Raw genomic sequence first — 27,159 nt, forward strand, 5'->3', positions numbered from 1 at the left:
ATACTTATTTCCCTCATTAAAATGCAAATCAATTTATAAAATGTCTGACATGCGTTTTTCTGGATTTTTTTGTTTTTATTCTGTCTCTCACTGTTCAAATAAACCTACCATTAAAATTATAGACTGATCATGTCTTTGTCGGTGGGCAAACGTACAAAATCAGCAGGGGATCAAATACTTTTTTCCCTCACTGTATGTGTGTCTGTGTGTGTGTTCGTGCCTATGTGTGAGTGAGTGCATGTGTGTAAGGTGCAGGGAGTCAGTGCAAGAGTCTGTTGTGCCGGAGGTCAGTCCTGGTTCAACAGCATCCGCTATCAAAATAAAAGTCATCCAATTACGGTCCCACAATAGAAATGTACTGTAAGATGATGATAATAATAATAATAATAATTTGGGGGGTTCTTACATTTATCCTGTTACACATAATTGTGTAGTGGAAATGTCTTTCTTGCATATCCCAACTCCCCCAGAGACACCCGAATGGAGTGGGGTCACAGCCAGGGTCACCATTGTCCACCGCCCCTGGAGTTAAGTGCCTTGCTCAAGGGCACAGTGACAGATTTTTTAAACTTGTCAGCGGCAGGATTTGAACCAGTAACCTTGGTTACTAGCCCAACGGTTACTAGCCCAACTTTCTAACCTCAAAACATTTTTTGTAGGTGCTTATGTTTTTCCTATTTCACACATGTACGCATTATACACGTGTGAATTGGAAATGTGTTTTTTTGCATATCCCAACTCCTGAGACACCCTCGAAGAGGGGGGTCAAAGCCAGGGTCTGCCTGGAGCAATTTGGGTTAAGTGCTTTGCTCAAGGGCAGCTCAACAGATTTTTCACATTGTTGGCTCGGGTATTGCAAACTAGCAACCTTTTGATCACTGGACAAACGCTCTAACCGCTAGGACTGTGTATTTCATACCTTGTCTACTTTACCCAATTTACTAAATCAAATGAAGTGTCCATAAAAAGCTAATAGAAAGAGGCTAGAAAGAGGGGAGGCATGGTTTAAGGGAGGCATGGTGTGATGGAACAATGCCTCCCCATAAAACCATGTCTTCTTTCTTTCCAGCAAATGTTTTGTTGTGAAATAGGGGTCCCTGTGTGAAAAGGGTTGGAAACTCCTGAATTAGATTTATGTTCACAAATCTTTATTCATCTTATCTGTAGTAGCTGTAGTCAAGGAAATCATATTGATGGGCCCCAAAAAGTTGTTAAACTGCTTTGAGTGGAATGCTTGGTTTGTGTTGGTTAATGCTTGGTTTGTATAAATAGGCCTATGTAGGCTAATAACACCATCAGCTAACATTTTGAAAATATTTCTGTGTTGCGTATTTCAATTTGTGAGGTGAGAATGGGATATGATATTGGAGTTATCCAATAGCTACAGATAACGCCTAACAATATGGCCATTATTTTGGGCGCATGCGCTCACTACCCGAGTCACGCGAAAACCGCATTACAGATAAACTCATCCCTCCACCTGAGAAAAACAATGCTTAGTTTCTCGTAGAGTGAGGAAATGAGTAGTATGGTGCACTGAAATATGATTACAGCAGAATGGAAGAATTTGAATAAGCTTAGCTGTAGCGTTATTTAGGTAAATAGACTAGTCACTGTGCAATTGCAGATTCTGAATGGCCCAGGGATTACTTTGCGTGCGAGTCAGCGGAGGCTGATTGCAGAAGAATGGGCTGTGAGGTGTTCAAGATGGCGGCGCCCTGTGGAGTGCAGCGACTCTGACAGGTAACAGGTCCATGTATTGAGGTACTTAAATATATAATGGTGAATTTCAGACGTTAAAATGTGGTTAATATAAGGCGTGTGCATTATTATGCGTTTCTGATGCTCTTTCATGACTGTTAAATGCATGTCCCCCCCCCCCCCCAGACGTAGCTGTTTATAATGACTTGTTTTTTTGGACTGTCAGCTAACGTTAATTCTATTTCTGTAGACGGTAATGGTTTGAGTCATAGCTAGCTAGCTAGCTACTTTCACGACCATGCATATGTTGAAATAGTTTTCAGCTTGCCAAGATTAACTCCTGTAAGATACTCGGACACAACAAACCGAACCCTGCCCATTGTTCCCTGAGTTGTTTACGACAGTAAGTGGTCGTTCCAGATAGAAAACTACAGTAGTCTGCTTGCTGGCGACACAGCTAGCTAGCGTTTAGCCAATAATTATCAACTCCTCGATACTGGAGTTGAGAATTATTGGCTAGTTAGCGTTTGACTGTCATAGTGAGTTTACATTGACAGTTACAGGTGAATGTTGTAACGTTAGCTAGCTGGTTATATTTGTTGTATTCAGCTGCAACTTCTTGCAATGTTGCAGCTGCTTTCTGCATCACATTTTGAGCAAAGCTTGAGGCGTAGGCGTCATAAGTACTAACTAGCTAGCTAACGTTATATCTCATCATTGCATTTATTTGATATTACAGCTACAGTACATTCCAACTTCTAAGCATGTTATGTTGTATAACTAGATGGCCATAGGTAATTCATCGCATGCAACTGTAAATAAAAAGGCTTACCATAACATAATCATAGTTTATTTTCTAATGTGTATTTGGTATCTAGTTACTGTACTACTCTAAATTAAGTTGATACAAGTTGCATTACTAGGCTAGAAAGGGTCTCCCTTTGCAGTAGTCTATTGCACTAAATATCCTCCCTCCTGAGCATCAGGTCCATTGTCGCTGATTGTGGAGAGCACAGAGGACTACGAAACAATGACAGAATTATTAAAAATCCTAGTCCAGTTGAGCCCATAGATCTAGCCTAAGGCTTCAAATGCATTTAGTTATAAAGTCTCAAATGTATTTTGTTAGTGAAATTATTTGTGAGAGAATGAGGGTGGCGCTTAACGGCTTGCACACAGCCAAATGTAATTTCCAGTGTTTACATGGAAGTGCATGGGGCTGCATAAAGGCTCTTTGTGTTCTCCTGAGTGCTCCAGAGATGCCAGGAGCTGCTGCTGCTTGAGGTCACTCTGAGGGTTGTTCCTGGTTGTGCCACTGACTCTGGCCCTGCAAGTTTGAAAACACCCACATTCAATTTAACACAACCTAGACCAATACTAAGACAAAGGAGCTAATTGATACCTTGGAGACTGGTGGGGGAGAGCCTCCGTAACAGAGCAGTCTATAGGCTAACAGTTCTGCCTGCCTGTCAACCTTTCTTCTCAGCAGGGGCACGCACTGACACACAATAGAGTAAAACAGGAGTAGCCTACTTTAAAGATGGAGGGTAAGAAATAGGCTCTCAGCCTTAGGCCTATACCCTTCCTCCTCTAAGGTAATGCTGTCATTGGAATAGGAGTAGGAGTTAAGAAAACAATAACATGCTTGCCGTTTTTCTCCAACATATAGGGACCAGGGGTGCTCGACATCCGGGTGATAATGCCCTGCCTATCACAATTATTTATGCCCGCTTGTCAGCTGGAGATTTGGACGCCTCTTTTCCTTTTAAAGGTTGAGTCACTGAGATGGGGAGAGATTCTGTGAGCACTCAGAATATTATGACAAACCACTGTGTTAGCTGGAGAGGACATGCTTTTCTCAGACTCTTGTTCTCTTGTATTAAGCATGGTTGTGTAAGTTGTGGGCACAGATATCATGCAGAGATAATTAAGATTGTGTTTTTGTCTGTTCCGTTGGGCCAAGTGTGGTCAGAGAAATTTCTTTGAATTTGTCAGTGTTTCACTGCTTTGAAACTATTGTGCTATAAGATTTCTCACGGCTATATCAAAAGCACACTATGTACCTATCGGTGGCCTTATTTATACCTTAGCAATTAGGAGGTGCATTGTAACTAGCCTAATAATACCAATATGTATGTAGCTACTAGCTAGGCTGAATGCCATTAATAACATTGCTAATTTCCTACATTTTGTCTGCACTGTATGACTTTCTTTAGATTAGGTTATGTGAGGGTCATAATCATGTGATATTACAATTCATGCTCTTCTAGAATCCCGGCGGTGTGAAGTTGTGTATCTAATAGCCTACATATCACTGAAGTTCTCTGACTTGTGTTGAGTCAGGTATGACCCTGTACTGTCCTGTTGCTTGCCCTGTCCTGTAGTGGTGCCTGGAGACTGTATTGGCCGGAGGCCCAGGGAGCCCTCCAGGCAGGGCAGCAGGACACTGTGAGATACACGACCGGGACACCCCCCTGCCCTCCTCAGGCCTCAACGGAGACCCCCTGCCACCACCTCCCCCTCCACCACTGTCACCATGGCGAGAGAGCAGCCTAACGTAGCAGACCTCCTCCCTCTCCTGGAGTCCTCTGACATCCACCAACTGGAGGAGATTAAAGGCCTTATCAATGAGCATCTCAGCACTGGTGAGAACTCTGCTTTTTAATAAGTTGTTTTTGGACTTTGTCAGTCAGTTTTTTGGACTTTGTCAGTCAGCCTTTTATCCTGTACTCTGATGATTGTATTAGAGGGCTATTATGCAGCCATATTGTGGACCATAATGTGGATGTTGGGACTATATTCATTCTTCCCTCCTCTCTGTGCAGAGCGAGGGGCCATGCTGCTGAATGGACTGGTGGACTACTTCCTGGAGACTAACTCAGCCCAGGCCATTAATATTCTCTCCTCAGTCAGAGAGCCACATGATAAGGTGAGATCTGCCTAACCCCACCATCACCTTCACCCTATATCTCAAGAGACTAATGTACCCCCATTTTTAATCAGATATTAATTAAATAACTTGAACTCATGCATTGAGTAACTATTAATAAGTATGATTGTCTTATAGCCCAATGTTTTTAATTTACCCACCACAGCACCTACTGGACAAGATGAACGAGTGTATGACCAAACAGGCCTGCCGGCTGCCTACCCTCACCCTGCTGGGCCACGTGGTCCGCAAGCAGCCGTCCTGGATCCACAAGATCGCCCGCTACCCGCTGCTTCTCTCGCTGCTTAAATGCCTCAAAGTAAGAGTGAAATGGGCCATTACCCTCAGATGTCTCCTAAATATATTGTTCTTTGTAAAAAAAAATACTTGGAAACACAAGCTTATTAAATCAAGTGTCCTGGACATCTTTCACTTGTATGCTAATGTTGAATGTTTTTCTTCCCATTGTGTGCAGACGGATTTAGACGTGGTGGTCCTCATAACTGGAGTCCTGGTGTTGATCACTCTGCTACCCATGATCCCCCAGGCTGGCAAACAACACCTGTATGAGTTCTTTGACATTTTTGGCCGCCTGGCTTCCTGGAACCTGAAGAACCCAGGTAATCCCTGAGAAAAGACTCAGATGAGCTATTTTATTAAAATAGAAGACAAGAAAAATATTGGAAATAGTTGAGAGCCAGGCATGGTTTTAGATGCACTGTTTTTGTTCACACTGCCTCTGACCTGACATCATGTCCTCTCCTTCTGTTCCTCTTGCTTCCCCCAGGGCACGTCTCCGAGGTGTACCTCATCCACCTGCACGCCAGCATCTACTCGCTCTTCCACCGTCTCTACGGCATGTACCCCTGCAACTTTGTGTCCTACCTGCGCTCCCACTACAGCATGAAGGAGAACGTGGACACCTTTGAGGAGGTGGTGAAGGTGAGAGACTTGAGCTTTTGCATTTGATCAATTTTTAATTTTGATCATTTTTATTCTATTGATTTGGCTTCAGAAAGATGTTCTACCCATAGAAATTGATCTAATTTAAATGGTTCCATCAGTTTTTTATTTATTTGTTCTTTCCCCATTTTTTGCAGCCAATGCTGGAACACGTCCGTATACACCCAGAACTAGTGACTGGAACTAAGGACCATGAGCTTGATCCCACCAGGTCAGTCAATCACAGCTCTCCAGCTTCACTCACTTGTTTATGTACCAAATTCTGTCAACCAAAACAAGAGTTTATCTGCTGAAAGAGCTCATCTGCTGTATGAGCAAATTAGAGATTATTATTACATAGTTTTTCTCAGTGGGATTGACCATGCTGGATCTCTGCAGGTGGAAGAGGTTTGAGATTCATGACATCGTCATAGAGTGTGCCAAAGTGTCTCTGGACCCCAAGGAAGCGTCGTGTGAGGAGGGCTATGCGACCATGCCCGAGAACCTCTACCCCCACCTGGAGCTTCACCCACATGAGTCCGTCTCCAGCCCCTACACTGACTTCCACAACAGCTACGGTGACACCACACCCCCTCCCTCACCTCTCACCTCCCATTGGTGGATAGGAATGTCATAACAGTTTGATTGGTGTTCTCACTGAGTATATTGTTCATGTCTGAAATTTGTTTACAGTTTTTTCACTGTCATGTGAATTGTCAGACTATCAATCATCTGAAATAATGTTTTTCTAATGTTGTTTGGCTGCCAGACGAGTTAGTTGGTTTGTAATAATGACTTGTCATGAGGTGATTATGGTGTTGTTGATAAAAATGGAGAATGAATGGAAGATTTAACACATCGATATGGGAGTCAGTGAGTCAGACTGATTATTTTCCTCTCCTCCCCACAGGAAGCTCCTCTTCGACCCCTTTCTCTACCCCCCACCAGCCACTGCTACCGCCCCTGTCCCTGCCCCCTCTCTCAGGGGCACAGTCCTTCTATCGCAGCCCCCAGACCTCCAGACGTCAGGTAACACCAACACAGCATTTCACTACACTGACCTATAGTAAATGTGTCCAGATTAGGGTTTGTTGGAGAGTGCCTGCCTGAGTGGGCAGCCACTGCTATCTGCTGCTTCTTCTCTATTCACTTCTTGTTCTGCAGAGGGTGTTTATTTGTAACTTATTTTGTACATAATGTTTCTGCCACCGTCTCTTATGACCAAAAAGAGCTTCTGGATATCAGGACAGCGATTGCTCACCTCGTACTAGACAAATATTGTTTTATTTAACGAGTCGGAGGCAAAGGATTTTCTTCAGACACACAACAAGGCCCAAATCCCTGTCATTCGCATGTGAACGAGACTGAGAAATCGGAGACGTAGGTCAGGGTGCCTTGTAAGGATCCGACGGCGAGTGGTAATCTGCCTCTACCATCAGTCCTATTAGCCAACGTACAATCATTGAATAACAAAATAGATGAACTTCGATCATGGATATCCTACCAACGGGACATGTAATATCTTGTGTTTCACTGAGTCGTGGCTAAATGACAACATGGATAACATACAGCTTGCGGGATATACGCTGCATCGGCAAGATAGAACAGCTGCCTCCGGTAAGACAAGGGGTGGTGGTCTGTGTATATTTGTAAACAACAGCTGGTGCACAAAATCTAATATTAAGGAAGTCTCAAGGTTTTGCTCGCCTGAGGTAGAGTATCTCATGATAAGCTGTAGACCACACTATATACCAAGAGAGTTTTCATCTATATTTTTCGTAGCTGTCTATTTACCACCACAAACCGATGCTGGCACTAAGACTGCACTCAATGAGCTGTATAAGGCCATAAGCAAACAGGAAAACGCTAATCAAGAGGCAGCGCTCCTAGTGGCCGGGGACTTTAATGTAGGGAAACTTAAATCCCTTTTACCTAATTTCTACCAGCATGTTAAATGTGCAACCAGAGGAAGAAAACTAGATCACCTTCACTACATACGCAGAAGCGTAAAAAAAGCTCTCCCTTGCCTTCCATTTGGCATATCTGACCATAACTCTATGATTCCTGCTTACAAGCAAAAACTAAAGCAGGAAGCACCAGTGACTCGGTCAATAAATATGTGGTCAGATGACGCAGATGCTAAGTTACAGGACTGTTTTGCTAGCGCAGACTGGAATATGTTACGGGATTCTTCCGATGGCATTGAGGAGTACACCACATCAGTCACTGGCTTCATCAATAAGTGCATCGACGACGTCGTCCCCACAGTGACTGTACGTACATACCCCAACCAGAAGCCATGGATTACAGGCAACATCCGCACTGGGCTAAAGGGTAGAGCTGCCGCTTTCAAGGAACGGGACTCTAACCCGGAGGCTTATAAGAAATCCCGCTATGCCCTCCCACGAACCATCAAACAGGCAAAGCGTCAATACAGGACTAAGATTGAATCATACTACACCGGCTCCGACGCCGGATGTGGCAGGGCATGCAAACTATTACAGACTACAAAGGAAAGCACAGCCACGAGCTGCCCAGTGATACGAGCCTACCATACGAGCTAAATTACTTCTATGCTCGCTTCGAGGCAAGCAACACTAAAACATGCATGAGAGCATCAGCTGTTCCAGACGACTGTGTGATCACACCACTCCGTAGCCGATGTGAGTAAGACCTTTAATTAGGTCCACATTCACAAGGCCGCAGGGCCAGATGGATTACCGGGACGTGCTCTCCGAGCATGCGCTGACCAACTGGCAAGTGTCTTCACTGACACATCTGACACACTGATCCTTAACACGGGGGCCCCTCAGGGGTGCATGCTCAGTCCCCTCCTGTACTCCCTGTTCACCCATGACTGCATGGCCAGGCACGACTCCAGCACCATCATTAAGTTTGCAGACGACACAACAGTGGTAGGCCCGATCACCGACAACGATGAGACAGCCTATAGGGAGTAGGTCAGAGACCTGGCCGTGGGGTGCCAGGATAACCTCTCCCTCAACGTGATCAAGACAAAGGAGATGATTGTGGACTACAGGAAAAAGAGGACAGAGCACGCCCCCATTCTCATCGACGGGGCTCTAGTGGAGCAGGTTGAGAGCTTCAAGTTCCTTGGTGTCCACATCACCAACAAACTATCATGGTCCAAACACACCAAGACTGTCGTGAAGAGGGCACGACAAAGCCTATTCCCCCTCAGGAGACTGAAAAGATTTGCATGAGTCCGCAGATCCTCAAAAGGTTATACAGCTGCACCATCGAGAGCATCCTAACTGGTTGCATCACTGCCTGGTATGGCAACTGCTCGGCCTCTGACCACAAGGCACAATGGAGGGTAGTGCGTATGGCCCAGTACATCACTGGGTCCAAGCTTCCTGCCATCCAGGACCTCTATACCAGGCGGTGTCAGAGGAAGGCCCTAAAAATGTCAGACTCCAGCCACCCTAGTCATAGACTGTTCTCTCTGCTACCGCACGGCAAGCGGTACCAGAGCACCAAGTCTATGTCCAAAAGGCTTCATAACAGCTTCTACCCCCAAGCCATAAGACTCCCGAACAGTTAATCAAATGGCTACCCAGACTATTTGCATTGTTCCAGCTTCATGAGGTAGTCACCTGGAATGCATTTCAATTAACAGGTGTGCCTTCTTAAAAGTTAATTTGTGGAATCTCTTTCTTTCCTTAATGCGTTTGAGCCAATCAGTTGTGTTGTGACAAGATAGCGGGGGTATACAGAAGATAGCCCTATTTCGTAAAAGACCAAGTCCATATTATGGCAAGAACAGCTCAAATAAGCAAAGAGAAATGTCAGTCCATCATTACTTTAAGACATTAAGGTCAGTCAGTACGGAAAATTTCAAGAACTTTGAAAGTTTCTTCAAGTGCAGTCACAAAAACCATCAAGCGCTATGATGAAACTGGCTCTCATGAGGACCGCCACAGGAATGGAAGGCCCAGAGTTACCTCTGCTGCAGAGGATGTTCATTAGAGTAACCAGCCTCAGAAATTGCAGCCCAAATAAATGCTTCATAGAGTTCAAGTCACAGACATCTCAACATCAACTGTTTCAGAGGAGACTGCGTGAATCAGGCCTTCATAGTCGAATTGCTGCAAAGAAACCACTACTAAAGGACACCAATAAGAAGAAGAGACCTGCTTGGGCCAAGAAACACGAGCAATGGACATTAGACCAGTGGAAATTTGTCCTTTGGTCTGGAGTCCAAATTTGAGATTTTTGGTTCCAACCGCCGTGTCTTTGTGAGACTCGTGTGGGTGAACGGATGATCTCCGCATGTGTAGTTCCCACCGTAAAGCATGGAGGAGGAGGTATATTTTGATTTGTTTAACACCTTTTTGGTTACTACATGATTCCATATGGTCTCCCGAGTGGCTCAGTGGTCTAAGGCACTGCATCGCAGTGCTAGCTGTGCCACTAGAGATCCTGGTTCGAATCCAGGCTCTGTCGTAGCCGGCCGTGACCGGGAGACCCATAGGGTGGCGCACAATTGGCCCAGCGTCGTCCAGGGTAGGGGAGGGAATGGCCGGCAGGGATGTTGGTTGAGCATGGCGTTTGCAACGCCAGGGTTGTGGGTTCGATTCCCGGGGGGGGGGGGGCAGTATGAAAAAATAAAAATAAAATGCACTCACTAACTGTAAGTCGCTCTGGATAAGAGCGTCTGCTAAATGACTAAAATGTAAAAAATATGTGTTATTTGATAGTATAAAAAAAAATACCTGGAATGAGTAGGTGTGTCCAAACTATTGACTGGTACTGTACAGTGAGGGAAAAAAGTATTTGATCCCCTGCTGATTTTGTACGTTTGCCCACTGACAAAGACATGATCAGTCTATAATTTTAATGGTAGGTTTATTTGAACAGTGAGAGACAGAATAACAACAACAAAATGTAGAAAAACGCATGTAAAAAAAAATTGAAATTGATTTGCATTTTAATGTGGGAAATAAGTATTTGACCCCTCTGCAAAACATGACTTAGTACTTGGTGGCAAAACCCTTGTTGGTAATCACAGAGGTCAGACGTTTCATGTAGTTGGCCACCAGTTTTGCACACATCTCAGGAGGGATTTTGTTCCACTCCTCTTTGCAGATCTTCTCCAAGTCATTAAGGTTTAGAGGCTGACGTTTGGCAACTCGAACCTTCAGCTCCCTCCACAGATTTTCTATGGGATTAAGGTCTTGAGACTGGCTAGGCCACTCCAGGACCTTAATGTTCTTCTTCTTGAGCCACTCCTTTGTTGCCTTGGCCGTGTGTTTTGGGTCATTGTCATGCTGGAATACCCATCCACGACCCATTTTCAATGCCCTGGCTGAGGGAAGGAGGTTCTCACCCAAGATTTGATGGTACATGGCCCCGTCCATCGTCCCTTTGATGCGGTGAAGTTGTCCTGTCCCCTTAGCAGAAAAACACCCCCAAAGCATAATGTTATTGGGGTCATAGGCAGCATTCCTCCTCCTCCAAACACGGCAAGTTGAGTTGATGCCAAAGAGCTCGATTTTAGTCTCATCTGACCACAACACTTTCACCCAGTTCTCCTCTGAATCATTCAGATGTTCATTGGCAAACTTCAGACGGCCCTGTATATGTGCTTTCTTGAGCAGGGGGACCTTGCGGGCGCTGCAGGATTTCAGTCCTTCACGGCGTAGTGTGTTACCAATTGTTTTCTTGGTGACTATGGTCCCAGCTGCCTTGAGATCATTGACAAGATCCTCCCGTGTAGTTCTGGGCTGATTCCTCACCGTTCTCATGATCATTGCAACTCCACGTGGTGAGATCTTGCATGGAGCCCCAGGCCGAGGAAGATTGACAGTTATTTTGTGTTTCTTACATTTGAGAATAATGGTGGAGAGTTTGGAATCTGATTGATTGATTGCTTCTTTGGACAGGTGTCTTTTATACAGGTAACAAGCTGAGATTAGGAGCACTCCCTTTAAGAGTGTGCTCCTAATCTCAGCTCATTACCTGTATAAAAGACACCTGGGAGCCAGAAATCTTTCTGATTGAGAGGGGTCAAATACTTATATCCCTCATTAAAATGCTAATCAATTTATAACATTTTTGACGTGTTTTTTCTGGATTCTTTTTGTTATTATTCTGTCTCTCACTGTTCAAATAAACGTACCATTAACATTATAGACTGATCATGTCTTTGTCAGTGGGCAAACGTTCAAAATCAGCAGGGTATCAAATACTTTTTTCCCTGACTGTACATATTACCTCGACTAACCTGTGCCCCTGCACATTGACTCTGTACTGGTACCCCCTGTATATAGCCTCCCTACTGTTACTTTATTTTACTGCTGCTCTTTAATTATTTTAAATTTTTATTTATATTTTTTACCTAACACTTATTTTTCTTAAAATTGCATTGTTGGTTAAGGGCTTGTAAGTAAGCATTTCACTGTAAGGTCTACACCTGTTGTAATCGGCGAATGTGACAAATACATTTTGATTTGATAAATTGGCTGTGTCAGATGCTGTTAGTCGCTTGTCCCTGATCCCACTGCACCCCCCCACCCCCTCCGGGCCTATGAATCGGCCCCTTGTTTTCAGAGAGGGAGAGCAGAGGGAGGGGAGGCTTTGAATCGTTGGAGTGGGCAAGGCTGGCTGGCAGGCGGGCGGTGGTGTCAGGCCTTAGAAAGCAGAAAACATGCCCTCACGCCCCTGCCCTGCCACGCCACTCCACTGTGGTCTGTCACAGGGGCTGGTTGCCCTGGCGACGCTGTCTGTCCCTTTCTTTGTGAGCCACCCACGCAGGGGGTCCTGGTGTTGTTCAGCCCTCTGGGTCTGTCTAAGGATTCATCGGTAGGAAACGGAGATCCTGGAAAACACTGTAGCCTAATTTCCAGATTCAATTTATAGTATACCACATCTGTTGTCATTATCAAACATTGAAGCATAATTATGTGTGTAATTATCACTTAACATGTAACATTGTGAATGTTTTCCTACAGAACTCTAGCTGTGAACTCAACTCCTCCTGTGTGGTAAAGGAACTGTGGAGCCCCTCCTCCCTGTGTGGCATGGCCACTCCCCCTTCCTCCAGGGGCATGTCACCCAACCCAGAGCTCTCCCATAGTGCCTCTCACCTCCCAGGCCACCGCGGCCTCAGCACATCAGGTGACGAGAGATCATTCAACTATTACAACATAGCCAGGTCCATAATTATTGGCACCCTTGAAAAAGATGAGCAAAAAAGACTGTATAAAATAAATAATACAAATACTGAGCTATAATATATGCAACAAGAAAAATATTTTGTTTAACAAGTAATAATAAAAATAGAAAAAATATATGGGTGGAAATTATTGGCACCCATGTTTTCAGTACTCTAGCACCCTCCCCTTGCGACAAAAATGTTTTATTCGATTGGAGAACACATTGGGACGGATATTAGACCATTCCTCCATACAGAATCTTTCCAGATCCTTGATATCCTTCGTCTATTTTTATGGACTGCCCTCTTCAATTCAAACCAAAGGTTTTCAATGGGGCTCAAGTCCGGAGACTGAGATGGCCATTGCAAAATGTAGATTTTTGTGGTCAATTAACAATTTCTTTGTGGATTTTGATTAGTGCTTGGGATGATTGTCTTGTTGGAAGATCTACTTGCAGCCAAGTGTCATCCTCCTGGCAGAGGCAACCAGGTTTTTGGCTAAAATGTCCTGGGACTTGGTAAAGTTCATGATGCTGTTGACTTTAACAAGGGCCCCCCCAGGACCAATGGTCTAAGATCCCTCCCAATGTGTTCTCCAATCGAATAAAATATTTTAGAAAAGCTAGTGTATTGAAAACAGGGATGCCAATAAGTTTGACCCCTATCTTCTTTTCATAGATTTTTTGGTAATACTTGTTAAACAATATATTATCTGAGCAGTTGTATAAGCATAAAATAATATAATTTCCCCTTTTTTTGCATACAATATATTTCAGTATTTGTATTGGTTATTTTCTACAGTCTTTTTTGCTCATCTTTATCAAGGGTGCCATTAATTATCAACCTGACTGAATTATGTGTTGTGTGATTGATATAGATTTAATAAACAATATTGATTTGTATGATATAACATGCTGTAGAAAATGATCCCAACATGCATCTTTACACCTTTATAATATACAGTGGGGTAAAAAAGTATTTAGTCAGCCACCAATTGTGCAAGTTCTCCCACTTAAAAAGATGAGAGAGGCCCTGTAATTTTCATCATAGGTACACGTCAACTATGACAGGCAAATTGAGGAAAGAAAATCCAGAAAATCACATTGTAGGATTTTTAATGAATTTATTTGCAAATTATGGTGGAAAATAAGTATTTGGTCGCCTACAAACAAGCAAGATTTCTGGCTCTCACAGACCTGTCACTTCTTCTTTAAGAGGCTCCTCTGTCCTCCACTCGTTACCTGTATTAATGGCACCTGTTTGAACTTGTTATCAGTATAAAAGACACCTGTCCACAATCTCAAACAGTCACACTCCAAACTCCACTATGGCCAAGACCAAAGAGCTGTCAAAGGACACCAGAAACAAAATTGTAGACCTGCACCAGGCTGGGAAGACTGAATCTGCAATAGGTAAGCAGCTTGGTTTGAAGAAATCAACTGTGGGAGCAATTGTTAGGAAATGGAAGACATACAAGACCACTGATAATCTCCCTCGATCTGGGGGTCCACGCAAGATCTCACCCCGTGGGGTCAAAATGATCACAAGAACGGTGAGCAAAAATCCCAGAACCACACAGGGGGACCTAGTGAATGACCTGCAGAGAGCTGGGACCAAAGTAACAAAGCCTACCATCAGTAACACACTACGCCGCCAGGGACTCAAATCCTGCAGTACAAGACGTGTCCCCCTGCTTAAGCCAGTACATGTCCAGGCCCGTCTGAAGTTTGCTAGAGTGCATTTGGATGATCCAGAAGAGGATTGGGAGAATGTCATATGGTCAGATGAAACCAAAATAGAACTTTTTGGTAAAAACTCAACTCGTCGTGTTTGGAGGACAAAGAATGCTGACTTGCATCCAAAGAACACCATACCTACTGTGACGCATGGGGGTGGAAACATCATGCTTTGGGGCTGTTTTTCTGCAAAGGGACCAGGACGACTGATCCGTGTAAAGGAAAGAATGAATGGGGCCATGTATCGTGAGATTTTGAGTGAAAACCTCCTTCCATCAGCAAGGGCATTGAAGATGAAACGTGGCTGGGTCTTTCAGCATGACAATGATCCCAAACACACCGCCCGGGCAACGAAGGAGTGGCTTCGTAAGAAGCATTTCAAGGTCCTGGAGTGGCCTAGCCAGTCTCCAGATCTCAACCCCATAGAAAATCTTTGGAGGGAGTTGAAAGTCCATGTTGCCCAGTGACAGCCCCAAAACATCACTGCTCTAGAGGAGATCTGCATGGAGGAATGGGCCAAAATACCAGCAACAGTGTGTGAAAACCTTGTAAAGACTTACAGAAAACGTTTGACCTGTGTCATTGCCAACAAAGGGTATATAACAAAGTATTGAGAAACTTTTGTTATTGACCAAATACTTATTTTCCACCATAATTTGCGAATAAATTCATTAAAAATCCTACAATGTGATTTTCTGGATTTTTTTCTTGGGAGAACTTGCACAATTGGTGGCTGACTAAATACTTTTTTCCCCCACTGTATGAAGTACAATCTGTCTTTCTTCAACATCAGATTTTCAACTTTTCTGTTTACACTATTTGTATTTATTAAGGATCCCCATTAGATCCTGCCAAGGCAGCACCTACTCTTCATAGGGTCCAGCAATATTAAGGCAGTTATATACAGTTTAAAATATTACATGACATTACATTTCATAACACTTTACCCAATACGTTTAGTGTGTTTGCTAAGGCCACTACTCCACTATCACATATTTACAATACAACATCCATGTGTACGTGTGTGTAGAGTGCGTGTCTTATCATGTGTCTGTGTGTGTGTGTCTCCACAGTCCCCTTTGTTCCATAAGGTGTATTTTTATCTGTATTTTTTTAATCTGATTCTACTGCTTGCATTAGTTACCTGATGTGGAATAGAGTTCCATGTAGTCATGGCTCTGTGGTACTGTGCACCTCCCATAGTCTGTTCTTGACTTGGGGATTGTGAAGAGACCTTTGGTGGCATGTCTTGTGGGGTATGCATGGGTGTCTAAGCTGTGTGCTAGTTGTTTAAACAGACACCTCGGTGCATGTCAACACTTCTTACAAAAACAAGTAGTATGAAAAATGTATGCACTCACTAACTGTAAGTCGCTCTGGATAAGAGCGTCTGCTAAATTACTAAAATGTAAATGTGATTAAGTCCATCTCCTCCACTTTGAGCCATGAGAGATTTACATGCATATTATTAATGTTAGCTCTCCATGTACATTTAAGGGCCAGCCGTGCTGCCCTGTTCTGAGCCAGTTGTAATTTTCCTGAGGTCCCTCTGTGGCACCTGACCACACGACTGAACAGTAGTCAACTGTGGCAGCGTGTATAGCATCGTGTGGGCCAGCGGTTTGCTGATGTCAACGTTGTGAACAGAGTGCCCCATGGTGGGGTTATGATATGGGCAGGCATAAGCTACGGACAACGAACACAATTGCATTTTATCAATGGCAATTTGAATGCACAGAGATACCGTGACAAGATCCTGAGGCCCGGTGTTGTGCCATTCATCCGTCGCCATCACCTCATGTTCCAGCATGATAATGCATGGCCCCATGTCGCAAGGATCTGTATAGAATTCCTGGAAGTTGAAAATGTCCCAGTTCTTCCATGGCCTGCATACTTACCAGACATGTCACCCATTGAGCATGTTTGGCTTGCTCTGGATCGAAGTGTACGACAACGTGTTCCAGTTCCCGCCAATATCCAGCAACTTCGCATTCACGGCCCTACTTTATTTGTATTTTGATCTGTGACCAACGTATGCATATCTGTGTTTCTTAGTCATGTGAAATCCATAGATTAGGGCCTAATGAATATATTTCAATTGACTGATTTCCTTATATGAACTGTAACTCAGTAAAGTATTTTTAAATTGTTGCATGTTGCGTTTATCTTTTTGTTCAGTGTAGTTTGAATGAATCAATACAATAGAATGGCCCGCCCTGTTCTTCATTCACAATTGGTGATTACATAATGTAGCATCGTTCGCTTCCCCTCGCTCATCAACTCACCCATTCTCCCCCATCATACTTTACTTAATATTTTTCATCTGTTATATGTGTGAAATTAGTTTCGGTTCAGTTTCGAGGCAGTTTTCGGGGTGATTATCAACTGGGCACTGCACTTTCAACTGTTGGAACAAGGAGCTGAGCACGCCCTATTGTTGTGAGAAGGATGGGCAACGTGGGAAAACCATTCAAAAAAATGACATGCCGTCCTAAAACTGGTTATAACTCCAGTTCTGTTTGTGATTGTAATATTCTAACACTGACAGTGTGTTATATAGACTTATTCAGGAAAAGTCAAGGACTTTAAAAAAACAATGAGTAGTGAAAATGACTGCTTTAGCGGTTCTAATGTTAATCCTACATTACATTTTGGTTGTTATTTTCTCCTAATTGCTGGGTTCTGTCAGCAGGTGGCAAAGGTACACCTGCCTCCAGCACTCCTGCCACCTCCTCCCCGCCCCACACCCTCTCTGATGAGTTCCCCATCATCCCCCTGCTCTCCAACACCACCAGTCCACCACAGAAGGTACAGTATGACATCCATTCCCACAATGGGCAACTGGCCTTTGTAGTGTAGTAAGTAGAGAACTTGGGACTTCCTGGTTAAATAAAAACCTGTGAATAACAACTGTTCACTTTCAGGATGGCCACCCTGTAGAAGCATCCAAACCCAGCCTGGTGAGGCAGGAACCAATCAGAGATCCTGAAAAAGGTGGAGAGGTCATCAACAACAACAGAGGTCAGTCATCTTTAAAAAATGTGGCATTGGATATTACATTTGTATGCTTTTTACTAAGTCCTTGGTTTTTAAACATTGTCAGTCCATGTTTTCTGGTAGAAGATTGTTTTATGGAAAACTGTATGTTTATTGGCTGTCTTCTGCATACTAGATGTAGGTGGTGGTGAGACCGTTTCCATGACACTGACAGAGCTGTCAGTCTTTATGAAGGAGCTTCAGCTGAGAACAGAGAAGGAGAGGGAAGAGGGTGGGTACACTGACTGAGAATGGGAGTGTGCTGGTCTATATGAGGTTGACATAACATTTCAGTTGAATGAGAGTGAACCATATACACTACTTGACCAAAAGTATGTGGACACCTGCTCGTCGAACATCTCATTCCAAAATCATGGGCATTAATATGGAGTTGGTCCCCTCTTTGCTGCTATAACAGCCTCCACTCTTCTGGGAAGGCTTTCCACTAGATGTTGGAACATTGCTGTGGGGACTTGCTTCCACTCAGCCACGAGCATTAGTGAGATCGGGCATTGATGTTGGGCGATTAGGCCTGGCTCGCAGTCAGCGTTCCAATTCATCCCAAAGGTGTTCGATGGGGTTGAGGTCAGGGCTTTGTGCAGGCCAGTCAAGTTCTTCCACACCGATCTCGACAAACCATTTCTGTATGGACCTCGCTTTGTGCACGGGGGCATTGTCATACTGAAACAAGAAAGGGCCTTCCCCAAACTGTTACCAGAAAGTTGGAGGCACAGAATCTTCTAGAATGTCATTGTGTGCTGTAGCGCTAAGATTTCCCTTCACTGAAAAACAGCCCCAGACCATTATTCCTCCTCCACCAAACTTTACAGTTGGCACTATGCATTGGAGCAGGTAGCTTTCTCCTGGCATCCGCCAAACCCAGATTCGTCCGTCGGACTGCCAGATGGTGAAGCGTGATTCCTCATTCCAGAAAACGTGTTTCCACTGCTCCAGAGTCCAATGGCATTGAGCTTTACACCACTCCAGCCGACGCTTGGCGTTGTGCATGGTGATCTTAGGCTTGTGTGTGGCTGCCCGGCCATGGAAACCCATTTCGTGAAGCTCACGACGAACAGTTCTTGTGCTGACGTTGCTTCCAGAGGCAGTTTGGAACTCGGTAGTCAGTGTTGCAACCGAGGACAGACGATTTTTACGCCCTACGCACTTCAGCACTCGGTGGTTCCGTTCTGTGAGCTTGTGTGGCCTACCACTTCGCGGCTGAGAAGTTGTTGCTCCTAGACGTTTCCACTTCACAATAACAACACTTCTAGTTGACCGGGGCAGCTCTAGCAGGGCAGAAATTTGACGAACTGACTTGTTGGAAAGGTGGCATCCTATGATGGTGCCATGTTGAAAGTCACTGAGCTCTTCAATAAGGCCATTCTACTGCCAATGTTTGTCTATGGAGATTGCATGGCTGTGGCTGAAATAGCCAAATCCACTAATTTGAAGGGGTGTCCACATACTTTTGTATATATATAGTGTACATTTCATAGCAATAGTCACCAATGACTCAAAAGCCTGTTCCACTACAAGCCTCCTCATGCCCTCCGTTTTACTTCCCCAAAAACTCACCAGCTGCCATCACAGAGGAGCTCCTGAAGATCACGGAGGACAAGCGGGACTTGACCGGCCTGAGGGGCTTTGATTCCCCGTTCTACCGCACCACCGAGACCCTGACAGGTACCCAGGAGAAGCCCCTTCCCAACCCCCCACTGGGTGGCCCCATGCCACCCCGGGAACCCCACAATGCTGTGTCGACCCCAGGCAAGGCACTGGAGAATGCCCAGGGGGCTATTGGTGGAGATGGAGGTGGGGACAGTAGTAGGGGCTCGGCCCTGGACCAGTCCTGGTCTTTCCAACCCGTGTGTCCCTTCAGCCCCATCCAACACCCTCTTCACCAGAGCCCCTCTGCCCTGGAGGACGAGGTGGCCAAGTTCAGTGGCCTGTTCTCGCCAAGCCGCCCAGTGAAGAACCCCTCCCTGCCCTATGAGGCCCTGTTTGACCTGGCTCTGCCCCGGGCTGCATCCCTCTTCGTTGGGAGGAGGACGTCGGAAGCCCGGGGCAGAGTTGCCCTGGAGAGGCTGTGCCAGCGGCAGGAGGGGCTGGAGGACAGGGAGGAGGAGGGCGAGGAGATGGTGTCTGCTTCCCCCCTGGAGGTGCTGGATCGCCTTGTTCAGCAGGGGAGCGACACCCACGACAAGGTGCTCAAGAGGTGAGGGGCCCAGCTTTTAATATCTGTCAGGTCACAACTGTCTGACCAACTTTATGCTTATCAGTCTCTATCAAAACCAACTGATAATGGGTTGTCTTAGTACCTAGTCCAAGAACATGGGTTTCTGTGTGCTGTATGTGTTGGAGACAAGTGGAAGCCAGAGTGTATGTGATGTGAAGCTCACTGTGTAGAACTGGGCTGGGTCCTTTCCAGTCCATTGCCCTGGCACACGGGAAACGCTCAGTTGAGAACAACTACAGGCATTGTCTGACACCCTCCACTCCCCTCCTACACACACACGCACACCGTCCTCGCTCCTAAGCCAATAATACAACAGCAGAGACCGTGTCAGCAGAGTTGGAGCTCTGCACAGAACTATCTGGCTTTGCACATTTCACCTCCCACCTCTTTAGTATCCTCCCCAAAGATGAATGGCAGGCATTGCCCTTTTTGAGGGATGTAATTGACTGGGACAGAGGGCCTACACACATAAAGGTGTGTCTCCAAGCCCAGATGGGTCGAGAAGGCAGGGATCTACCATTCAGGTCTTTATATGGGGGTCTGATGTACTGTCCCAATGCTGCCCCTGTTGAGCTGCCCCTGTTTTTTTTTAAACATGACTCGCTCTCTTACAGATTACCTTTGCCAAGCAAGTCAGCTGACTGGACACATTTTGGAGGTAAAGAACCAGCACCAGAGCACTGCAGCTACACTGTACTAGCTAGTGCAACAGGGGAACACTGATAAAGCTTTCAGGTCATTTAGGCCTCATGATGTGTTTACCATACAATGACTACAATGTAGTTTTCCTACATCAGGCAGAAACAGAGGGCATTTGACAATATGCTCACACTTTTCTGCCATTGAAATCCTTGGGCGGGCCCCTGAAGCATTTATTTTATTATTATTAATTTTCGGGATGGAAAAACGTTTTCAGTAAACTTAAACAACTAAAACCTGACACAAAGTATGTAGAGAAGATAATGGACATATATTATATATATATTTTTAGAATATCATCTTTGAGAACTGACGATCACAAAAATAAATGCTAGAAGGTCAGGGAGAATTTAAAATGAAGAATACAAAAAACACGGCCACCACCTAAGCCCCTTTTTGATCCAGAACACAACCTGGACTCATTAAGTGCCTTGGAGGTAGAATAGTAATAATAAAGACATAAGCAGTTGAGAGTTCACATGATCCTTGCTGCAATGTGATAATGAGATCCTCCCTGGATGGGAACAAGGGGCTCTGTTTTAACCATGTCAAGCTGCTGATCACTGTATAACAGCCTTGTGTCTGGGCCTAAACTCCCTCTCCGCCTGCCAAATATTGGAATTGAATAAGCTCGCCTGGTTATACAACTTATAGAAGTAATGTATAAGTGATTGTTTGTGAAACCAACTCCACAAAGAGCTTATGCTTAACTTATGTAAGCTCCCTGGATGATTCTGAGAGGCCTTGGTGTAAAGTTCTCATAGATTTTATCTGCCAGTTTTATTTTATGTACACCTACTCAGTTCCCTCTTTTCTGTGTTAGAGTTTGACTACATACAGTGCACTAGTCATACAACTTTCATTCATTAATAAAGGATTATGAATAATCAGTGTTCAAGATATTAATTAATGTAGCTGTCATGTACTGTGTATGTGGGCCTGGTGTAGCTAGAGCTAATGAAATAAAACTATATCTACATAATTAACAATACTATTATTTTAGCCCAGAATAGAATTAGAGGGACAGATGGAACTGTGAGTAGGAATAATCAGAAATAAGTTCAGAAATACCTTCAATGCATCATAAACTTCACATCTACCCAGTGAAATAAACCTTACCTTTTACAGTGTGGAGTTAAGTTACCCCCGCAAACAATGTTCTCAAAGTTCCTTGACATCGCCTGAGAAGGACCAAATACACTGAGTGTACAAAACATTAAGAACACCTGCTCTTTCCATGACATAGATTGACCAGGTGAATCCAGGAGAAAGTTATGATCCGTTATTGATGTCACTTGTTAAATCCACTTCTATCAGTGTAGATGAAGTGGAGGAGACTGGTTAAAGAAGGATTTTTAAGCCTTGGGACAATTGAGACAGGGATTGTGTATGTGTGCCATTCAGAGGGTGAATGGGCAAGACCAACATTTAAGTGTCTTTGAACGGGGTATGGTTGTAGGAGCCAGGCACACCGGTTTGTGTCAAGAACTTCAACGCTGCTGGACTTTTCACGCTCAACAGTTTCCCGTGTGTATCATGGATGGTGCACCACCCAAAGGACATCCAGCCAACTTGACACAACTGTGGGAAGCATTGGCGTCAACATAGGCCAGCATCCCTGTGGAATGCTTCCGACACCTTGTAGAGTCCATGCCCCTATGAATTGAGGCTGTTCTGAGGGCAAAAGGGGGGGGTGTGCAACTCAATATTAGGTGTTCTTAATGTTTTGTACACTCAGTGTAAATACAGTCTATTATCCTGATTTATCTTTCTATGACCGCACCATTTTCCTGGTTGTCATTAACCTTCTGTGTGCCTGTACCCCCTCCCCCAGGTTCCGCTCCGCTGGACGAGCTGCACACGTTGCGTAGCCAGCTGCTCCTGCTGCACAGCCAGCTGCTATACGAGCGCTACAAGAGGGAGCAGCACGCCGTCCGCAACCGACGTCTACTGCGCCGCGTCATCAACGCCACTGCACTGGAAGAGCAGAACAACGCTATGGTAACAAACGCTCCTCCCTTCCCCGAGCTTCTCAGAACCAGTGCAAATCTGTTGGGAGATAGGAGTGTTGTAATTCTAACTGTCTAAGACGGTTATCATTCAAAGAATCACAAAGAAGCAGATGTTTTGTAGAGAAATATCATCAAGCAGGAGCCTATCTCCCGAGTGGCGCAGTGGTCTAAGGCACTGCATCGCAGTGCTAGCTGTGCCACTAGAGATCCTGGTTCGAATCCAGGCTCTGTCGTAGCCGGCCGCGACCGGGAGACCCATGGGGCGGTGCACAATTGGCCCAGCGTTGTCCAGGGTAGGGGAGGGAATGGCCGGCAGGGATGTAGCTCAGTTGGTAGAGCATGGCGTTTGCAACGCCAGGGTTGTGGGTTCGATTCCCACGGGGGCCAGTATGGGAAAAAATTAAATAATACAAAATAATAATAATGTATGCACTCACTAACTGTAAGTCGCTCTGGATAAGAGCGTCTGCTAAATGAATAAAATGTAAATGCTCTTAATCCATTTCACTCGCCAACTTTGTTATACTCACTCACACATGCATGTGAGGTACTGTGGGTTTTCCTCTGCGTTGCATATGGTGGAAAAAATATACTATATTTGATTAAATCATATGACATTGTAGATTTCTTCAGAAACAGTGAGTGATATGTCATCCTCGCTCCCTGTGTTGTGTGTCCGCCTGCAGAAGGACCAGCTGAACCTGCAGAGTGTGGACGTCGTGTCTCTGAAGGAGAGTCTGCAGGTGGAGCAGCAGCGCTGCAGACAGCTGTGGGACGACAGAGAGACCGTGGTCACCAGACTACACAGCCAGGTCCGCCAGCTACAGCAGGGCCGGGACGACTACTACACCAAGAACCAGGAACTGCAGGTAGACGCATGACCACATTTACACACACACACACACACACACACACACACACACAATACTGTATATAAAATCTTCCATGCTCTGTGTTGAATTCTCTCTGATGTTCTGAAATGTCCTCTCCAGAGTCAGTTGAATGAGTGTCAGAAGAAGATGAATGAGCTGGAGGCAGATCTACAGAGAGCCAACAACAAAGTGTGTCACACGGGGCACCTACTCAACCAGATGACCATCAAGGTGAGGCAGCTCACCTGGTTCTACTTGCTCTGCTCTGTAAAATATCAGTCAGATGCTGTATGTGCATAGATTAAAGGAGTTTGTCTCCCTTCTGATTGGTTGTTATGTGTGTTCTTCAGCTGAGCACCAGTGAGAGCACCCAGCAACAGATGAGTTTCCTGAACAAGCAGCTGCTGCTCCTGGGGGAGGCCCGCAAGCTGGATGTATTGCAGCAGCAGCACACGGGCTCCGACAGCACCAAGGTAGGGGGGCCAAGGACCACAGACGGAGTATAGTAGGAACTGAGAGGGGAAACAGAAGAACAGGATCAGTAGTATTGCATGGGTAGAAGCTGAATCAATGACAAATTGCTATGGATGTCTCTGCCTGTAACCACCATGAGAGAATACCGGTCTTCCATATTGTGTTCCATTGCATTGTGGTAAAAGTTGTCAGAGACCTGTTCCCATACATATGTATTTGGAAAAGAACAACAACCTATACATACCAGAGACAATACCTCTCATGGAGGCCACTGGCCAAACTAGTTTAAACAGTCCACTGTCGCCACCACCATCTCTCTATCCTTGCAGGAGGCCCAGATGGTGCAGGTGTCCTGGGGGAAGGAGGTTGAGAGGCTGAGGCAGAGCCTGCTGCAGCAGGGCCAGAAGCTGGAGGCAGCGCAGCAAAGGGTGGGCGAGCTGGAGACTCAGCTCACCAAGAAGGAACACCTCATTGTGGAGCAGAAAAGGTTCCTGGAGGATGTCAAGGGCCAGGCCAAGTATGAGCACTCCGGGTTTAGAGGTGGAAAAGGCCTTGAAGACTTATTTGGATCAAGGCAGTTGGATTATGTGTTTTTATGTACAACTGTATGTGTTAGCATAGCAGCTTGTCTCTGTAAATGTGTGATATGAACATATCCATCTATCTCTGTGCAGGGGTGAGCTTCAGGCATCAGAGAGCAGGTACCAGGCCCAGAGGAGAGTGACACAGCTCCTGCAAACTGAGCTGCTGCACCTCTACAGCAGACTGGAGATGGAGGGTCATGCCTGCCCTACCACAGCCTCAGCAGCAGGGGGCAGCAGTACCGATCCTGGCCCTCCTATAGACTCAAGGTGAGATGGCAGTCAAACTGTTGAAGTTACATTTTTTTACTTTATTGCTGTGAATGCACATGCAGAAATGTGTGTTTTTGTGCCATTGGAAGCCAAATGTATATTTGAAAGTAATCACCCTCCATGTTTTCCTCCTATGTCTCTATGGTAATGGCAGTGTCATGGAACCAGATGGGCCAGTCACATTGGGGACCAACGAGTGGTCAGATGACAGCAGACCATCTCAGTCCCCACGGGGCAACGGCAGCACTTTATCGCCAGGGCAACCAAAGGCGAACAACCCACCCAAAGCGCCCCCTCTCAACTCCGCCAACAGCACCCAGGACATCCCCCCACCTCTCCTTGTGGAGCCCTCCTTTTACAGTCCCCATGCCACCCCACTGCCCCCTGACGCCGCCCCCCTCACGGTTGGCTCCTACCCCAGCGCCAACAGCTTCCTGGGGATGAGGGCACGGGAGCTGTTCCGGAACAAGAGCGAAAGCCAGTGTGACGAGGAGCCGCCGCCCCCCCGCCTGGCCGGCCTTTCACAGTGCCTGAAGACTGAGCTGTGTGTGGAGCCCTTATTTACCCCACTGGGGAATGCTCTGACGTGTCCTGTCTCTGCCTCTGTCCCTACCCTTACCCTTGTACCTACCCTTACCCCTGTCCCTACCATTACTCCTGTCCCTGCCTCTGTACTGGGTGTCCCTCTCACTGTGCCTGCCAAGAAGCACCTGCCTGAAACCAGGCAGAGGGCTACCAAGCAGGAGAGTCCTAGGAGGAAGATGGGAGGAGCAAGGGGAGGGGCAGTGGCCAGCGCAGCACGACCAAGACAGCAACCGCCACTAAGGATCATGGACTACAACGAAACACAACAAGAGCACAGTTACAGAGACACCGAACTGAGAGAGGAGAAGAGAATAGAGGGGAGGATGGAGAGTAGGAAGAGTGGTCGTCCGGAGCAAGAGCTACAAGCAGTAGAACCATAAAAGTTCAAGACAAAGCTCTTTTAAATTCAGTGTTATTTATCCCATTCCCTTAAGTGGACAACAGGATTTGAACCTCTGATTGATTTAATCCCAGATGGAAAGATGGGAATGAAGGAAGGTTTAAATAAGGAGGTCATGTTACAATATACCAGCAGAGACCACATTATATATCTGGTCTAATTGCAGTTATACTTAGACATTTGGGAGTTTTTTTTCCTGAACAATTTCATATAAATAGAGAGACCCTATTTCCAAATCTGTTGTTCAAAGTTATAAGGTTTAAAAAAACGAATCAAAATAAGTTAGACAAGTATAAAACACTAAGAAAGTATGTGAGAGCCTTTTCATTCTTATGTATTAGTCTTGTGGGGTGTGAGAGAAAGTGATGGTAATGAAAGCCTGGTTTTGGTTGACTATTGTCTTGAGCACCTGTACTGATGTTGTGTGAGGGAGGTGGGTTGGGGTGGGCTGATTCTCAAGGCTTGGGGAGTAACTGTGCCAAGTATGAGATTGTTGTCAATGATTCCAACTCCTCTGCTATGCTTGGGGAGGAACCTGGGAGTTTGACTGTTTCATTTGAGATAAAATATAGGAGGAGGATTGCTGGTTTCCATGCTGGTTTCATTATGTTCCTGACAGAAATTACCTTTAGTATGTGTTGAAGAGGGAGAACGTGTATGTATGTATGCATGCATGTATGCACGTATGCATGTATGTATGTATGCATGCATGCATGCAAGGGTATGTTGTTTAAGTCATGTTGCAATCATTTACAAATGCTTTTTTATGAGAAGTGACATATCTGATGCAGAAAGTTACAAGTACTTTAAGTAACTAATGTTGCTCATGATAACCACATATCTTGAATTTAAATCAGACTCATGCTATGTTAATTCCGACAAATCATTTGTAATACATCAACCTGTGTGAAGCAGTATTTTCTGTTTGAGTTCGCTAACAGAAAGTGTACAGAAAGACGGTGCCAAACATTTACCAGATACTGAATACAACCATTTCAAAATGACTCATTGACCTCAAAGTGCTCCTATTCTAGTTCAGTATCTGGGTCTCTCAAAAGGGCTGATTTATGCATAAAAGGTTTGCATGTGTTATCCTCTATTGTCATAGATACAGTGAGTCTGAAAAGAAAAAAATCAAGTCTGCCAATTCATTCTCCTTCCCTACTGACCTATGACAGTCAGAATTGCTTCTTTCTTTTGGGTTCTGCCATGTGTTTAAATGGTAATAAATCCTGTTGTCCACTTAACTTCAGCTGTTATTCCCTCTGCCTTGCTATCTAAAGCATGTTCAACAATCCACTTTAATGCCAACAGTATAGTAGAAGGAACTACAACAAACCAAGATAGAAGGTACAATCAAGTGTGGACTAAATGGAAAGCTTGAACTGGGACTCCTTTTGGAGCTGGAGATTTTGAAAAAAGGCAAAAAACAAAGTTCTTAAAAGCAGTTGCTTGTGTTTAACTGTGAACAATAAAAATCGTCTTTAATGTTTTGCACTACCGATA

The 27,159-nt window shown here is 45.1% G+C and overlaps 1 protein-coding gene across 3 annotated transcripts; it reads left to right on the top strand.

Moving 5' to 3' along the window:
- Window positions 1-1,700: 1,700 nt before the first annotated feature.
- LOC311099291 (hamartin-like) lies at window positions 1,701-27,159 on the top strand. Of its 3 annotated transcripts, none has more exons than XM_084140003.1 (22): window positions 1,701-1,743; window positions 4,086-4,346; window positions 4,527-4,630; window positions 4,797-4,949; window positions 5,106-5,250; window positions 5,418-5,572; window positions 5,731-5,804; window positions 5,972-6,150; window positions 6,483-6,601; window positions 12,547-12,712; window positions 17,178-17,293; window positions 17,410-17,506; window positions 17,658-17,753; window positions 19,100-19,736; window positions 20,372-20,415; window positions 22,291-22,457; window positions 23,155-23,337; window positions 23,461-23,571; window positions 23,691-23,813; window positions 24,144-24,331; window positions 24,489-24,665; window positions 24,823-27,159. In XM_084140003.1, the coding sequence occupies exons 2-22, from the start codon at window positions 4,238-4,240 to the stop codon at window positions 25,631-25,633; spliced, it is 3,954 nt and encodes a 1,317-aa protein (XP_083996129.1). In that variant the 5' UTR covers window positions 1,701-1,743; window positions 4,086-4,237; the 3' UTR covers window positions 25,634-27,159. The 3 variants fall into 3 exon arrangements, with proteins under 3 accessions (XP_083996129.1, XP_083996131.1, XP_083996130.1); XM_084140004.1 differs by having other exon boundaries at window positions 1,716-1,764; XM_084140005.1 differs by lacking the exons at window positions 17,658-17,753; window positions 19,100-19,736; window positions 20,372-20,415.

This window comes from Coregonus lavaretus (assembly GCF_964263955.1).
Source record: "Coregonus lavaretus genome assembly, chromosome: 24".
Classification (NCBI taxonomy): Eukaryota; Metazoa; Chordata; class Actinopteri; order Salmoniformes; family Salmonidae; genus Coregonus; species Coregonus lavaretus.

Bases quoted from the DNA above. Each gene is read 5' to 3' on its own strand.
- LOC311099291 (XM_084140003.1), top strand. From the start codon at position 4,238: ATGGCGAGAGAGCAGCCTAACGTAGCAGACCTCCTCCCTCTCCTGGAG. The intron at 17,294-17,409 runs GTACAGTATGAC...GTTCACTTTCAG, and splicing joins CCACCAGTCCACCACAGAAG to GATGGCCACCCTGTAGAAGC. The intron at 22,458-23,154 runs GTAACAAACGCT...GTCCGCCTGCAG, and splicing joins AAGAGCAGAACAACGCTATG to AAGGACCAGCTGAACCTGCA.